This window comes from Polistes dominula, unplaced genomic scaffold (assembly GCF_049000335.1).
Source record: "Polistes dominula isolate Pdom_NZ unplaced genomic scaffold, Pdom_raw_medaka contig_18, whole genome shotgun sequence".
Lineage (NCBI taxonomy): Eukaryota > Metazoa > Arthropoda > Insecta > Hymenoptera > Vespidae > Polistes > Polistes dominula.
Window position 1 is genome coordinate 1,183,045 of NW_028301164.1, and position 17,797 is coordinate 1,200,841.

The following is a 17,797-nucleotide window of genomic DNA, read 5'->3' on the forward strand; positions in this document are numbered from 1 at the left end:
TCATGTTCGAGTCTTTTTCAAACAAAAAGAAAAACTTTTCATCAAGCAGTGTGGACACAGAATATATAATGACACTCAAAGATTATATTCGCAGAATTTAAATTTGATATTTTTGTTAATTTTATGAATCTTTAATATATGAATTCTGCACTTTCAAGTATGACATCATAAATTATAGACGTTTTGAATGCTACATAACTTTTTGTGAACTGCCAGATATAGGGGCTTAAAAATGAATAATAATTTAAAAAATTTGCACTTAGATTTTAAACTGAAATTGTTTATGGTTATTTTTTAAAATATGATATATTTATATTAATACCCTTTACATCGTAACTATTTATTTTAATTTTATATTTGTTTTACGTTTACGTTTTTATGCGTGATTACGCAGAACTTATAGAAATAAAGCTACTATGAATTTTTTATGGACATTTAATTTATCATTGACGCAAGACATCTTTAAAGAAAAAATATATTATAATGCATCGTTATTTTTTATCGTACAAAATGTAAACTTTTAACAGTGGTAAACACAAATGAGTTTACACAATTATCATTTATTGTTCTTTTTTTTTACATTAACGAGTTTCAAACAGACATTACCATTCAAGACGAATAAAAAATTAGATCGTTAGTTATTTAATCGCAAAGGCGTTTGTTATTTAAGAAACGAAGAATAAGGAGTTTTAGATAATGTATGTGATCAGTTCTATGCCAGACGTCAACAGTCTCATATCTAAAAAATTCAAATTAAAAACCTAAAGAAATGCAATCGTCAAGTAAGAGTGAAAAGAAGCTTACTCAAATTCAGGAATTTTATAATGGTCAAAGTATATTCATAACTGGCGGAACAGGGTTTATGGGCAAGTTATTAATCGAGAAATTGTTAAGGAGTTGTCCTACCATCAAGTGCATTTATATCTTGATACGTACAAAAAAAGGAAAAGATGTATTTCAACGCAAAATCGAGTTGTTTCAAGATGTGGTAAGTTGATAATTAATTTCTTCATTTATTTAACTTTGATTTACCAACAAAATTTTTTATTTCTCTGAACAAAATGAAAAATTATTTGAATTTATTATATTTCAGAAAACAAGAAGCTAGCCATACACAATTTTTTTTTTAAATAAGTTAAACTTATAAAATTTTGACAAAAAATACATTCTTTAAATAATACGTATTTATAAAAAGATATGAAAATAACAACAACAACAACAACAACAAAATAAAAACATATTTAAATTTATCTATGATAACGTTCTAGGTATTTTCCAAACTAAAAAAAGAACAACCCAAATTCCAAGAAAAAATAGTTTGCATTATGGGGGATTGTACTTTGCCGAATCTTGGAATGACGATTATAGATAGGAATATTTTAATAAAAGAAATTTCCATTGTTTTTCATGCTGCAGCTACGACAAGATTCAACGAAACTCTAAAATCAGCGACAGTTACGAACGTACAAGCATTAAAATATATGATTAGCCTCTCAAAGGAAATGCCAAAGTTAAAGGTACAAATATTTAACTTTATGTGCATTAATTATAAGCTTGTTGAATTTCTTGTTAAAATAAATGAAGATATAAAATGTTGTAAAAATTCATTATGTTGAATGTATTAGAGTTTTGTTCATGTATCCACGGCTTATTCCCATTGTCTTCACAATCCAATTGAGGAGAAATTTTATGAACCACCGATTGACGATGAAAAATTGATTAATTTGGTTGAAAGTTTAAATGATGAATTAGTGGATAATGTTTCAACAAGGTACGTATATCTTTAATAATCAATTATTTAAACTACTTTCTCTATAATTTACTATAAATATATTTAAAAAAAATATATGATTTTAGATTAATTGAGGGATGGCCGAATACTTATGTTTATACTAAATCAATAGCTGAAAATATAATAAAGAAACAAGCTGGTTTGCTACCGATCGGAATATTCCGTCCAGGAATTGGTTAGTATAAACATAATCTTATAGAAAATAAAGACACAACAATTTTAATAAAAATAATGTTAACAGTGATATCAACGTATCGCGAACCGATCGAAGGATGGGTCGATAATTATAATGGTCCAATGGGGATTTTCGCTGGTGCTGCAAAAGGTTTAATCAGATCGCATCATTGCGATGAATCCGTAAAACCAGCTATAGTACCAGGAGATTTGACTACAAATGCATTAATCGTTAGCGCATGGGACATAGCAAACAATCGAAGGTATCGAATAATTATTTGCTAAAAAAAAAATACTTTTATCATAGTATGAAGAAAACTTTTTGGATAAAATTCAATTATATAATTTTTTTTTTTTAAATATTACATTTTCTACTTTAGATCCGAAGAAGATATTCCAATATATAACTATACATCTGATGACAATCCTATAACTTACAATCAGATGAGAGTATTGGCATTAGAGCATGGATTATTAACACCGTTCAAAGATGCAGTTTGGTATTGTAGCTGTGCCGGTGGAAAAAGTCTATTACTTCATCTTTTCTGCATATATTTTTTACATTATCTACCAGCTACCATAATGGATTTTGGAATGTTGTGCTGCGCCAAAAAGCCAAAGTATAATTATTTCGAACATTCTTTTTTTATAGGAATACAAATTTTCCAAAGAAATTTCAATATATCTCATTTATTTATTTTTTTTTTTCTTATTTTAGGTTTGTTAGAATGTATATTAGATTACACAAAATGTTGAAAGCACTCAGTTATTTTTTTTTAAAAGAATGAAAGTTTAAAAATGAAAGATGGACAGAAGCACTCATTAAATTACAAAACGAAGATCGAGAATTGTTCTATTGCGATATGAAAGACGTTGTTTGGGATAACTATTTTAGAACTTTTCTATTAGGTATAAGATTATACCTCTTAAAGGATACCATGGAAACTGTACCAGAAGCTCGTAAAAAGTGGAGAAGGTATTTTGTACTGTTTCATGTATTTTAACTATTAATCTATAATTTACAATCTCTTATAAATAATTCTTATATTTTTCTTTTGTCATTCAACAATAACAATCAACTTTATTTAACAATAAAAAACAAGACGACGATGATGATGAAGAGGATTCAGAGGATGATGATACCGAAGACGAGGAATCTATCATCGACGAAAAAGAAACTTCTGCAAGGGCAATGCAGATGTTGTCTTTTAAAGACGTTGAAGAGTCGGTCAACACATTTAGTGGAGACGGAACAACTAGCGTTAAATGCTGGTTAAGAGAGTTTGAAGAGATGGCTGAAATATGCCAGTGGGGTAATTTACAAAAGATTATCTATTGTAAGCGATTATTACGAGGACCGGCGAAATCTTTCGTGCGGTATGAAAAGTGTTGTAAGTCGTGGAAACAACTGAAGAGGGCATTAGTAGAAGAATTCATGGAAGTAACAAACACATATAAGGTACATGAGACACTTAGAAGACGGCAAAGAAAAGCAGATGAAACTTATCAAGAGTACATTTACGAGATGTGTGAAATTGCCGCTCAAGCAGGTATCGATAAAACATCTACGATACAATATATCATCGATGGCATTCAAGACGAAGAAATAAATAAAACAATTCTGTACGGAGCTACAACGATCAAAGAATTAAAGAAGAAAATTGCATTATATGAAGTGATGAAAGAAAAAATGAAGGCGAAGACGAAGACGACAAAGACGCAAGGGACACATGTTACCAACGAGAAGGAGAAGCAGTCACGCAGACCACCGTCGGAGAAGACTAGCGGCGAACGCTGCTTTAGTTGCGGAGGGTTGAACCATCAGAGACGGAGTTGTCCATTTAAGGAAAAAGGATCAAAGTGTTTTAAGTGCGGCGAATTCGGACATATTTCAACAGCTTGTCAAAAGAACGAGAAGCAACGGGACGCGTCGGAGAAAGTGTGTGGTGTGAGTATGGAAACCGAACGGAAGTGTGTAAAAGAGGTGCAAATGGGAAACGATATAATTACAGCGCTGATAGACACAGGTAGTGACATAAGTTTAATAACGACAGAACAATATTTTAAGGTAGGCACACCGAAATTAAATAAAGAGATTTTGCGTTTTCGGGGTGTGGGCTCTGACCTAATTAAAACATATGGCGTGATAGAAACAAGTATCATTATCGATAAGAAAATGTATCTGATCAAAGTTCACGTAGTTTCCGATGCTCTTTTAGATCATAGTTTACTAATAGGCAATGATTTTTTGCGGAAGATGAGTGTAACGATAGACGCCGGTAAAGTTTCCATTAATGACGCGAACGAGGTTGCGAAGACAGATGACGAGGTACACGAAATCTTTAAAATCAATGCATTGAATGACTGTAGCGAAATAGATCTGTCACATATTGTAAGCGCGAAAAAAAAAGAGAAAATAGAATCAATTATTGAAAATTATCGACCAGAGAAAGTCCGTGAAGTAAACTTAGAAATGAATATCATTTTAAAAGACGATGAGCCGGTATATGCACGCCCAAGACGGTTATCGCCGAAAGAGAAAGACGAGGTAGACGCCGAGATAAGAAAGTGGCTGGACGACGGTATAATACGACCATCGTTTTCTGATTACGCTAGCCCGGTTGTATTAGTAAGAAAGAAAGACGGGTCGGGAAGATTGTGTGTCGATTATCGTAAACTAAACGATAAGATTGTAAAGAATCGATATCCCTTACCGCTGATCGAGGATCAGTTGGACGCTTTACAAAACGCACGCGTGTTCACCACAATAGATTTGAAGAATGGTTTTTTCCATGTGTCAGTAAATAAGAGCAGCCGAAAGTACACAGCGTTTGTGGTGCCGAATGGTCATTATGAATTTTTAAAGGTTCCGTTTGGATTATGCAATTCACCTTCTGTTTTTCAAAAGTTCATTAATCTGGTATTTGGGGAATTGATAGCTTCAAAAAAGGTATTAACTTATTTAGATGATATAATTATACCCTCCGACGACATCGAAGACGGAATAACTAACTTAGAATTGGTTTTAAAGACGGCGAGCGAGTTCGGACTGATAATTAATTGGAAAAAATGCGAGTTCTTGAAGAGACGCGTGGAATATCTAGGACACATAATTGAGGACGGTCGGATACAACCTTCTGTTGTTAAGACGGCCGCGGTCGCGAGATTCCCTAGACCGACTAATTTTAAGGGGGTACAAAGCTTTCTCGGTTTAACGGGGTATTTTCGGAAGTTTGTACCGCAATATTCGATAATTGCAAGACCGTTGTCTAACCTATTGCGGAAAGAAGTAGAATTTAAATTCGGAAGCCAAGAAGAGGAATCCTTCAAAAAATTAAAAGAGATATTGTGTAGTAAACCGGTTTTGCGCCTATATAGGGTGAACGCCGAAACCGAGTTGCATACAGATGCGTCCGCTAAGGGATACGGTTCTATTTTGATGCAGCGAGATAACGCTGATAATATGTTCCATCCGATATATTACGCGAGTGGAAAGACCACACCTGCCGAAGAGAAATATCCTAGTTATGAACTAGAGGTGCTCGCGATTATCAGGTCGTTGCGAAAGTTTAGAGTGTATCTACTAGGGATAGAATTTAAGATAGTTACAGATTGCCGTGCTTTTACACTCACTATGCGAAAAAAGGATTTGTGCGTTCGCGTTGCGAGGTGGGCTTTATTTCTCGAAGAATTTCGGTATACAATTGAACATCGAGCGAGCAGGCAGATGGTGCATGCGGATGCGTTAAGCCGCAATCCTTTGCCGACGGTAATGTTTGTTCGCGAGGACGAAAGTGGACTCATAGCTAGCTTCAAGCGAGCGCAGCACGAAGACGAAGGTCTGCGCGGCATAGTTAACGGTGTGAAGGAAAATAAACTAAGTGGTTATATTATAAGAAACGAAATATTGTATAAAGATGTAAACGGTGATATGCTGGTGGTAGTACCTAGGGCATTACAGGCGCAAGTTGTTCGTCGAGCGCATGAACAGGGACATTTTGCGGTAGATAAGACTGTAATGTTAGTAAAGAAAGACTATTGGTTCGAAGGAATAGGCAACGTCGCGGAGAAAGTAGTGCGAAATTGTGTTAAGTGTATTTTGGCCGAAAGAAAGAGCGGAAGAGCGGAGGGTTGGCTGCATCCAATCGACAAGGGAGAGGTTCCCCTCCACACTTTCCACGTCGACCACCTTGGACCTATCCCCTCCACCAGGAAGAACTATAGGTACATATTCGTAGTGGTAGATGGATTCTCGAAGTTTGTATGGTTGTATGCAACTAAATCTACGGACTCAGCTGAGGTGTTACGTCACCTACAAAAACAGGCGAGTGTGTTCGGAAATCCGAAACGAATTATCTCGGACAGAGGAACCGCTTTCACATCAAATGATTTCGAGAAGTATTGCGAGGAGGAGAACATTGAGCATATAAAGATCGCAACCGGAATGCCGAGGGGTAATGGGCAGGTGGAAAGGGTTAATCGCACGCTTATACCCCTATTAACGAAAATGTCTTCTCCAAAACCGGAAGATTGGTATCGCTACCTTGACTTGGCTCAGCGATATCTGAATGCTACGCCTAACAAGAGTATAAAAACCACCCCGTTTAAATTGCTGTTTGGTACGGATATGAAGATGAAAGAGGATCCATCTATACGTGAAATGATAGAAGACGAATGGAGACAGATGTTTGAAGAACAACGGGAGGAGTGTCGCAGACGTGCGAAAGAAGCCATCCTAAGGGCACAAATGGAAAATCGTAGATCATTTAATAAAAAAAGAACTGTCGCAACGCGATATAAAGAAGGAGATCTGGTTGCGATACGACGAACACAATTTGGACCGGGATTGAAATTACACCCAAAATATTTGGGACCATACGAGGTAATCACAGTATTAAGGGGCGATCGCTATATAGTGCGAAAAATGGGAGAACACGAAGGTCCATACACGACATCGACTGCGGCCGATTCGATGAAGCCATGGGCTCAAGAGGAAGAAGAAATATTTATCGAAGATAGTTAAAGCCGATCGTATATCTGAGGACAGATATGTTTGTCAGAACGGCCGAGTGTGAGAGTGAGAGAAAGACGAAGAGTGCGAGTGTATGGTATGCGTGAAAACAATTGATGAATGTGAAAGATGTGTGAGAGTATGTAGCGATATCGGTATGAGTGTGTGTGTGCGCAGCGATATGGATATGAGTGTGAGTGCGCGCAGCGATATCGGTATAAGTGTGAGTGCGCGCAGCAGTATGAATATGAGTGTGTCCAGTAAGAAAGAAAAGCGAGCGTGTACCCCGAAGTCTCTCGAATATTCCCGAACCGGAAATCGGGAAAAGGTCTTTTGTTTAATCGGTCGGGAATAGTCTGGAGATTTCGAGAATGATTGACGGAAGTGATTGGGACCATTGGTGGGGTGAATGTGTATATAAGCGCGGCGAAGAATGCGGTCTTCGCCTTCTTGATTCGGTGCTACTATCTGTGAGTAAAAGAAGTGTAATTCGAGTGTGTCAACTATTATTACTTGCTTTTCTTATCTTTTCTATCTCTTTATTATTATATTAAACATTTGTTCTATTATAATAAATACTTATATTACTTTAAATTTAAATAAATCTTACATTTATATTAATACCCTTTACATCGTAACTATTTATTTTAATTTTATATTTGTTTTACGTTTACGTTTTTATGCGTGATTACGCAGAATTTATAGAAATAAAGCTACTATGAATTTTTTATGGACATTTAATTTATCATTGACGCAAGACATCTTTAAAGAAAAAATATATTATAATGCATCGTAATTTTTTATCGTACAAAATGTAAACTTTTAATAGTGGTAAACACAAATGAGTTTACACAATTATCATTTTTTTGTTCTTTTTTTTTTACATTAACGAGTTTCAAACAGACATTACCATTCAAGACGAATAAAAAATTAGATCGTTAGTTATTTAATCGCAAAGGCGTTTGTTATTTAAGAAACGAAGAATAAGGAGTTTTAGATAATGTATGTGATCAGTTCTATGCCAGACGTCAACAGTCTCATATCTAAAAAATTCAAATTAAAAACCTAAAGAAATGCAATCGTCAAGTAAGAGTGAAAAGAAGCTTACTCAAATTCAGGAATTTTATAATGGTCAAAGTATATTCATAACTGGCGGAACAGGGTTTATGGGCAAGTTATTAATCGAGAAATTGTTAAGGAGTTGTCCTACCATCAAGTGCATTTATATCTTGATACGTACAAAAAAAGGAAAAGATGTATTTCAACGCAAAATCGAGTTGTTTCAAGATGTGGTAAGTTGATAATTAATTTCTTCATTTATTTAACTTTGATTTACCAACAAAATTTTTTATTTCTCTGAACAAAATGAAAAATTATTTGAATATATTATATTTCAGAAAACAAGAAGTTAGCCATACACAATTTTTTTTTTAAATAAGTTAAACTTATAAAATTTTGACAAAAAATACATTCTTTAAATAATACGTATTTATAAAAACATATGAAAATAACAACAACAACAACAGCAACAAAATAAAAACATATTTAAATTTATCTATGATAACGTTCTAGGTATATTCCAAACTAAAAAAAGAACAACCCAAATTCCAAGAAAAAATAGTTTGCATTATGGGGGATTGTACTTTGCCGAATCTTGGAATGACGATTATAGATAGAAATATTTTAATAAAAGAAATTTCCATTGTTTTTCATGCTGCAGCTACGACAAGATTCAACGAAACTCTAAAATCAGCGACAGTTACGAACGTACAAGCATTAAAATATATGATTAGCCTCTCAAAGGAAATGCCAAAGTTAAAGGTACAAATATTTAACTTTATGTGCATTAATTATAAGCTTGTTGAATTTCTTCTTAAAATAAATGAAGATATAAAATGTTGTAAAAATTCATTATGTTGAATGTATTAGAGTTTTGTTCATGTATCCACGGCTTATTCCTGTTGTCTTCACAATCCAATTGAGGAGAAATTTTATGAACCACCGATTGACGATGAAAAATTGATCAATATGTTGGAAAATATAAATGATGAATTAGTGGATAATGTTTCAACAAGGTACGTATATCTTTAATAATCAATTATTTAAACTAATTTCTCTATAATTTATTATAAATATATTTAAAAAAAATATATGATTTTAGATTAATTGAGGGATGGCCAAATACTTATGTTTACACTAAATCAATAGCTGAAAATATAATAAAGAAACAAGCTGGTTTGCTACCGATCGGAATATTCCGTCCAGGAATTGGTTAGTATAAACATAATCTTATAGAAAATAAAGAAACAACAATTTTAATAAAAATAATGTTAACAGTGATATCAACGTATCGCGAACCGATCGAAGGATGGGTCGATAATTATAATGGTCCAATGGGGATTTTCGCTGGTGCTGCAAAAGGTTTAATCAGATCGCATCATTGCGATGAATCCGTAAAACCAGCTGTAGTACCAGGAGATTTGACTATAAATGCAATAATAGTTAGCGCATGGGACATAGCAAACAATCGAAGGTATCGAATAATTATTTGCTAAAAAAAAATACTTTTATCATAGAATAAAAAAAATTTCCTGATAAAATTCAATAATATCATTTTTTTTTAAATATTACATTTTCTACATCAGATCCGAAAAAGATATTCCAATATATAACTATACATCTAAAGACAATCCTATAACTTACAATCAGATGAGAGTATTGACATTAGAGCATGGATTATTAACACCGTTCAAAGATGCAGTTTGGTATTGTAGCTTTGCCGGTAGAAAATGCCGATTACATCATCTTTTCTATGTATATTTTCTACATTATCTACCAGCTACCATATTAGATTTTGGAATGTTATGCTGCGCCAAAAAGCCAAAGTATAATTATTTCTAACATTCTGTTTTTATAGGAATACAAATTTCCCAAAGAAATTTCAATATATCTCATTTATTTATTTCTTTTTTTGCTTATTTTAGGTTTATTAGAATGTATATTAGATTACACAAAATGTTGAAAGCACTCAGTTATTTTTCTTTAAAAGAATGGAAGTTTAAAACTGAAAGATGGACAGAAGCACTCCGTAAATTACAAAAAGAAGATCAAGAATTATTCTATTGCGATATAAAAGACGTTGTTTGGGATACCTATTTTAAAACATTTCTATTAGGTATAAGATTATACCTCTTAAAGGATCCCATGGAAACTATACCACTAGCTCATAAGAAGTGGAGAAGGTATTTATCCCTTTTTTGTCTTTTAATTATTAATCTATTATTTAAAATTTCTTTCAAATAATTCTTACTGTTTTTTTTATTTCTTAGGCTTTACTGGATTCATCAAATGTTAAAATTTTTATTGGCTAGTAGTTTTCTCAAGATTGTATGGATTTTGATTTGTAAATTAAATATCACATTTTGTCTATTGGGGGCTAAATTCCTCGATTTAGTATCCTCGTACAAGTATGTATGTGCTATGATGTTGAGAATAATTAGTTAAGTTTAGATATAAAATAAAACACGTGGTTGGGGGCCAATCAAAGATGCGATGCTTTATTGGCTTGTCAGGTAAAAGCCTTGCGGCATAAAAACCCTAAATGATATTTGTCGTGTAAAAGAATGGGGATCCACCGCGTGGCATAGCTACGCAGGAAAAATATAGTTCGCGTGGAAAGTATAGGATGGAAAGATCTCACCTCTCGCACGCTTCACGTATAGCGATCACAACCGTAAAGGTTGAGGGTTAAAATCACTTACGTTCACAACCGCAAAGGTTCGGGTGTTCCTCTGTTGTTCCTTGTGAATCCTTAAGTCCTTTGTTCCTTGTGGCTTCTACGGCCCTTAGGTGCTGAAGATGTATCGTCGTAGGGCGTTCAGTGATTAAATAGGAATAATTTCCCTTTGTACTGGCCCATCAGGGCGCATGTGGTGGGGATGCGAGAAGTGGGAGTAGCTATCGTAGCGCTTCGATAGTCGCTTGTAGTTGCTCGATACTCGTAACGAGTATCGATCTAGAATCGCAATCCATAGAATCAAACGTGCACATTTCGAATACAGCTAGTTACCGTACAATCATTTCGGATCGTACACTGTCTGCTTAAAATAAAATTTTTTTTTCCGGCAATTCGGACACGAAAGATGAAGTGACATTTTTTATATTCACCAAAAGTTTTAATTAAACACCTTTATCTATTTTATGAATGTGTAACAATAAATGTTATGTATTTACAATAAATGTTATGAATTGGAAGTAACTACTTTAGAACTTGCATATAGAAAAGATTGTGCATGTAATTGAATTTAAAAATTTGTGATTATCGTTAAACTTAAATGTTAATTGCATTATATAATAAAATTTATTTTCTTTAATCTCTTTTAAATAAAAAATATTTTAATGTCAATATTTTTTTATGTTTACACAGCTATACGTGTTACTGAAATTTATGTAAATAAATCTATAAATCTATCCAATATTACGAAATAATATGCGTCAATAAAATCTTAATTACGTTTTCAGTAACTCATTCACAACTCGTTTTTCTTCACACATATTTAATCACGTTAAATACGACATAAAAACCTTTCAATGAATAAATTAACTATAAGAATACCTTTTTTTATCAATAGAAAAAATGTAACTTATAAGCAAAATTATTCTAAAATAAGTAAAAAATACATTAGATAATAAGTATTTATTAAAAATTAAAATTATGCAGGTGTCAAAGATTTAAGTAAGAATTATTAAAATGATCAGTTGATTCTATGCTAGACATCAGTACTCACAGATACTTAGAACAATACGATCACACAGTTTATGAAAATCAAGTATTACGAAAATTCCTTTTTTGTATTAATTGTTTTAAATTACTGCAAAAATTATACTCTGCCTTCGTATAAAAAGTACTTAAATTTCCTAGATTTCATGTGTCTAAAATTCTTGATATAAAAAAAAAAATATTCAACAAAGTTAATCCTAGATTTTTGTAAACTTTATAAAAGAAGTCTAAACTAAAACTAGTAAAAAATTAAAATTGAAACCTAAAAAAATGCAGTCGTCAAATAAGAGTGAAAAGAAGCTTACTCCAATTCAGGAATTTTATGATGGTCAAAGTATATTCATAACTGGCGGAACAGGTTTTATGGGCAAGTTATTAATCGAGAAATAGTTAAGAAGTTGTCCTATCATTATGTGCATTTATATTTTAATTCGTCCGAAAAAAAGGAAAGACGTACTTCAACGTAAAAATGAATTATTCCAAGATACGGTAAGTTTGAAAAAAATAATCAAATATTATATTCTTAATTTTTGTTTACTTTTACATAACACAAAAATTATTTTTTTTTATAAAATAGTACTTGTTATACGTATTTAATCAAATAAAATTAATATCTGCTATTATTTTTAACAATCGTTGAAATTATAAAAAGTTAAAAAAAAGTATAGAAATCATACGCTATATAATATATAAATATATTGAATAGATAGAATATACAACGTTTTCTATGCTCCCTTTCCAGGTATTTTCTAAACTACGAGAAGAACAACCCAAATTCCAAGAAAAAATAGTTTGCATTATGGGGGATTGTACTTTGCCGAATCTTGGAATGACAATTGTAGATAGAAATATTTTAATAAAAGAAATTTCCATTGTTTTTCATGCTGCAGCTACGACAAGATTCAACGAAACTCTAAAATCAGCGACAGTTACGAACTTACAAGCATTGAATTATATGATTAGCCTCTCAAAGGAAATTCCAAGGTTGAAGGTACGAATATTTAACTTTATGTGCATTAATTATAAACTTTCTAAATTTCTCAATGAAAAAATAGAATTTTAGAAATATTTTTTATGTTCACTGTAATAGAGTTTTGTTCATGTATCCACGGTTTATTCCCATTGTCTTCACAATCCAATTGAGGAGAAATTTTATGAACCACCGATTGACGATCAAAAATTGATTAATTTGGTTGAAAGTTTAAATGAAAAATTACTGAATTATATTACAGCTATATGTGTTAACGTAAATTATGTAAATGAATCTAGAAATATATTCATAACGAAATATTAATTTGCATAAATAGAATTTTAAATATGTTTTTTGTAGTTTATTCATTACCGGTTTAGTGTTGGAAATTTCAACCTTCATCTAAAAATTGTCAATACCACTTTCACGTTAGTGTAACAATTCTAATCACATTGATCATTTTATATAATAAATATATGTAAAAAATCGTTTTATTGTTTTTCTTATCAGCTTATAGAATACAATACATAAACAAAGTAATAAAAAAGCCTTTTTTATTAGCTGAAAACGTGCATTTTATACAACATTATTCTAATGTTACGAGATAAAACTTTAGATCATGAATATTTATGGCAAATGCAAGATTGTAAACCGGTTCAAGAAATAAGAACTGCTAAATTTATCCATTAGTTCTATGCTAGACGTCAACACTTGCACATACTGAGAATAATACTATCACATAGTTAATAAGAATTGATAGTTACGATAATTCGGGTCTTAATCGCGTTTTGTGTAAGTTTATTTAAATTACTGCAATAATTATACTTTGTCTTCGCATAGAAACCTAATAAGTGTTCTAGATTTTTCCATGCAAATACTTATTAAGCATTTGTAAGAAAGATCAATCAATCAGTGGGTACTGGATAACTCAATAAATAAGAGCAAGTTCCCGAAAAATGAAAGACACGAATTCCAGTACGTCCAGCAGTCCAGTCTTTTTCCACGAATTTGGCAATTAAAAAGTCTTCTGATTTGGAGATATTTTTAGGTATCATATTCTAAAATCTAACAAAAACACAAGAAAAATAAGGAAAAAATAAATTAGAAGAAGTGGTTTTAAAATACTGGCGATGTGGAACTGTTTTAGCTAAAATATTAATAAAAGAGATTTAAGGTGCCCAGCATCGCATTCAGAATGACACATGTAAAAAATTAGAAATGTAAAAGAGAGAAGTTAAGTAACAGAACATTCGGACTCACATGAATTTTTTTTAGGGAGGAGGGGTAGATTGTAGTGAAAGACGATCGCCTACATGCCAAACTACTATAAAGCTTTCGAAAAGTAATTAATTAGTACACACTGGATTGCTCAGTATATAAAAGCAGCCATCAGAAAGCGAAAGATTTCAGTTCGAGTCCGGACAGCTCGTTAAGCAGTCCAGTCTTTTATCACGAATCTTTCGTTACATATGTATAAACTTTTTGATAGAAGTGAACAAAAATTAAACCAAGTAAATCCTCGATCTTTATATAAGTCTTAGATAAAGTCTAAACCAAACATAATAAAAAATAAAATTTTAATCCTAAAAAAATGCAATCACACAGTAATAGTGATAAGAAGCTTACTCCAATTCAGAAGTTTTATGATGGTCAAAGTATATTCATAACTGGCGGAACAGGTTTTATGGGAAAGTTATTAATCGAGAAATTGTTAAGGAGTTGTCCTACCATCATGTGCATTTATATTTTAATTCGTCCGAAAAAAAGGAAAGACGTACTTCAACGCAAAAATGAATTATTCCAAGATACGGTAAGTTTGAAAAAAATAATCATATATTATACTCCTAATTTTTGTTTACTTTGACATAATACAAAAATTATTTTTTTTTATAAAATAGTACTTGTTATACGTATTTAATCAATCAAAATTAATATCTGCTATTATTTTTAACAATCGTTGAAATTATAAAAAGTTAAAAAAAAGTATAGAAATCATACGCTATATAATATATAAATATATTGAATAGATAGAATATACAACGTTTTCTATGCTTACTTTCCAGGTATTTTCTAAACTACGAGAAAAACAATCCAAATTCCAGGAAAAAATAGTTTGCATTATGGGTGATTGTACTTTACCGAATCTTGGAATGACGATTGTAGATAGAAATATTTTAATAAAAGAAATTTCCATTGTTTTTCATGCTGCAGCTACGACAAGGTTTAACGAAAATTTAAAATCAGCGACAGTTACGAACGTACAAGCATTAAAATATATGATTAGCCTCTCAAAGGAAATGCCAAAGTTAAAGGTACAAATATTTAACTTTATGTGCATTAATTATAAGCTTGTTGAATTTTTTGTTAAAATAAATGAAGATATAAAATGTTGTAAAAATTCATTATGTTGAATGTATTAGAGTTTTGTTCATGTATCCACGGTTTATTCCTGTTGTCTTCACAATCCAATTGAAGAGAAATTTTATGAACCACCGATTGACGATGAAAAATTGATCAATATGTTGGAAAATATAAATGATGAATTAGTGGATAATGTTTCAACAAGGTACGTATATCTTTAATAATCAATTATTTAAACTAATTTCTCTATAATTTATTATAAATATATTTAAAAAAAATATATGATTTTAGATTAATTGAGGGATGGCCAAATACTTATGTTTACACTAAATCAATAGCTGAAAATATAATAAAGAAACAAGCTGGTTTGCTACCGATCGGAATATTCCGTCCAGGAATTGGTTAGTATAAACATAATCTTATAGAAAATAAAGAAACAACAATTTTAATAAAAATAATGTTAACAGTGATATCAACGTATCGCGAACCGATCGAAGGATGGGTCGATAATTATAATGGTCCAATGGGGATTTTCGCTGGTGCTGCAAAAGGTTTAATCAGATCGCATCATTGCGATGAATCCGTAAAACCAGCTGTAGTACCAGGAGATTTGACTATAAATGCAATAATAGTTAGCGCATGGGACATAGCAAACAATCGAAGGTATCGAATAATTATTTGCTAAAAAAAAATACTTTTATCATAGAATAAAAAAAAATTTCCTGATAAAATTCAATAATATCATTTTTTTTTAAATATTACATTTTCTACATCAGATCCGAAAAAGATATTCCAATATATAACTATACATCTAAAGACAATCCTATAACTTACAATCAGATGAGAGTATTGACATTAGAGCATGGATTATTAACACCGTTCAAAGATGCAGTTTGGTATTGTAGCTTTGCCGGTAGAAAATGCCGATTACATCATCTTTTCTATGTATATTTTCTACATTATCTACCAGCTACCATATTAGATTTTGGAATGTTATGCTGCGCCAAAAAGCCAAAGTATAATTATTTCTAACATTCTGTTTTTATAGGAATACAAATTTCCCAAAGAAATTTCAATATATCTCATTTATTTATTTCTTTTTTTTGCTTATTTTAGGTTTGTTAGAATGTATATTAGATTACACAAAATGTTGAAAGCACTCAGTTATTTTTCTTTAAAAGAATGGAAGTTTAAAACTGAAAGATGGACAGAAGCACTCCGTAAATTACAAAAAGAAGATCAAGAATTATTCTATTGCGATATAAAAGACGTTGTTTGGGATACCTATTTTAAAACATTTCTATTAGGTATAAGATTATACCTCTTAAAGGATCCCATGGAAACTATACCACTAGCTCATAAGAAGTGGAGAAGGTATTTATCCCTTTTTTGTCTTTTAATTATTAATCTATTATTTAAAATTTCTTTCAAATAATTCTTACTGTTTTTTTTATTTCTTAGGCTTTACTGGATTCATCAAATGTTAAAATTTTTATTGGCTAGTAGTTTTCTCAAGATTGTATGGATTTTGATTTGTAAATTAAATATCACATTTTGTCTATTGGGGGCTAAATTCCTCGATTTAGTATCCTCGTACAAGTATGTATGTGCTATGATGTTGAGAATAATTAGTTAAGTTTAGATATAAAATAAAACACGTGGTTGGGGGCCAATCAAAGATGCGATGCTTTATTGGCTTGTCAGGTAAAAGCCTTGCGGCATAAAAACCCTAAATGATATTTGTCGTGTAAAAGAATGGGGATCCACCACGTGGCATAGCTACGCAGGAATAATATAGTTCGCGTGGAAAGTATAGGATGGAAAGATCTCACCTCTCGCACGCTTCACGTATAGCGATCACAACCGTAAAGGTTGAGGGTTAAAATCACTTACGTTCACAACCGCAAAGGTTCGGGTGTTCCTCTGTTGTTCCTTGTGAATCCTTAAGTCCTTTGTTCCTTGTGGCTTCTACGGCCCTTAGGTGCTGAAGATGTATCGTCGTAGGGCGTTCAGTGATTAAATAGGAATAATTTCCCTTTGTACTGGCCCATCAGGGCGCATGTGGTGGGGATGCGAGAAGTGGGAGTAGCTATCGTAGCGCTTCGATAGTCGCTTGTAGTTGCTCGATACTCGTAACGAGTATCGATCTAGAATCGTAATCGATAGAATCAGACGTGCACATTTCGAATACAGCTAGTTACCGTACAATCATTTCGGATCGTATACTGTCTGCTTAAAATAAAATTTTTTTTCCGGCAATTCGGACACGAAAGATGAAGTGACATTTTTTATATTCACCAAAAGTTTTAATTAAACACCTTTATCTATTTTATGAATGTGTAACAATAAATGTTATGTATTTACAATAAATGTTATGAATTGGAAGTAACTACTTTAGAACTTGCATATAGAAAAGATTGTGCATGTAATTGAATTTAAAAATTTGTGATTATCGTTAAACTTAAATGTTAATTGCATTATATAATAAAATTTATTTTCTTTAATCTCTTTTAAATAAAAAATATTTTAATGTCAATATTTTTTAATGTTTACACAGCTATACGTGTTACTAAAATTTATGTAAATAAATCTAGAAATCTATCCAATATTACGAAATAATATGCGTCAATAAAATCTTAATTACGTTTTCAGTAACTCATTCACAACTCGTTTTTCTTCACACATATTTAATCACGTTAAATACGACAT

The 17,797-nt window shown here is 31.8% G+C and overlaps 2 protein-coding genes and 1 pseudogene across 2 annotated transcripts; all 3 read left to right on the top strand.

The window, feature by feature from the left end:
- Positions 1–615: 615 nt before the first annotated feature.
- On the top strand, positions 616–2,970 carry LOC107072968 (fatty acyl-CoA reductase wat-like). Its single transcript, XM_089178956.1, has 8 exons — positions 616–988; positions 1,269–1,517; positions 1,626–1,771; positions 1,858–1,967; positions 2,034–2,229; positions 2,347–2,586; positions 2,685–2,696; positions 2,772–2,970. The coding sequence occupies exons 1-8, from the start codon at positions 770–772 to the stop codon at positions 2,968–2,970; spliced, it is 1,371 nt and encodes a 456-aa protein (XP_089035082.1). The 5' UTR covers positions 616–769.
- A 5,080-nt stretch (positions 2,971–8,050) lies between these two features.
- LOC107073684 (fatty acyl-CoA reductase wat) lies at positions 8,051–11,222 on the top strand. Its single transcript, XM_089178781.1, has 8 exons — positions 8,051–8,269; positions 8,550–8,798; positions 8,907–9,052; positions 9,139–9,248; positions 9,315–9,510; positions 9,623–9,862; positions 9,962–10,219; positions 10,307–11,222. Exons 1-8 carry the CDS (start codon positions 8,051–8,053, stop codon positions 10,479–10,481), a joined length of 1,593 nt encoding a protein of 530 aa, XP_089034907.1. The 3' UTR covers positions 10,482–11,222.
- Positions 11,223–12,027: 805 nt separating this feature from the next.
- LOC107073683 (fatty acyl-CoA reductase wat-like) lies at positions 12,028–17,379 on the top strand (annotated as a pseudogene).
- Positions 17,380–17,797: the final 418 nt, after the last annotated feature.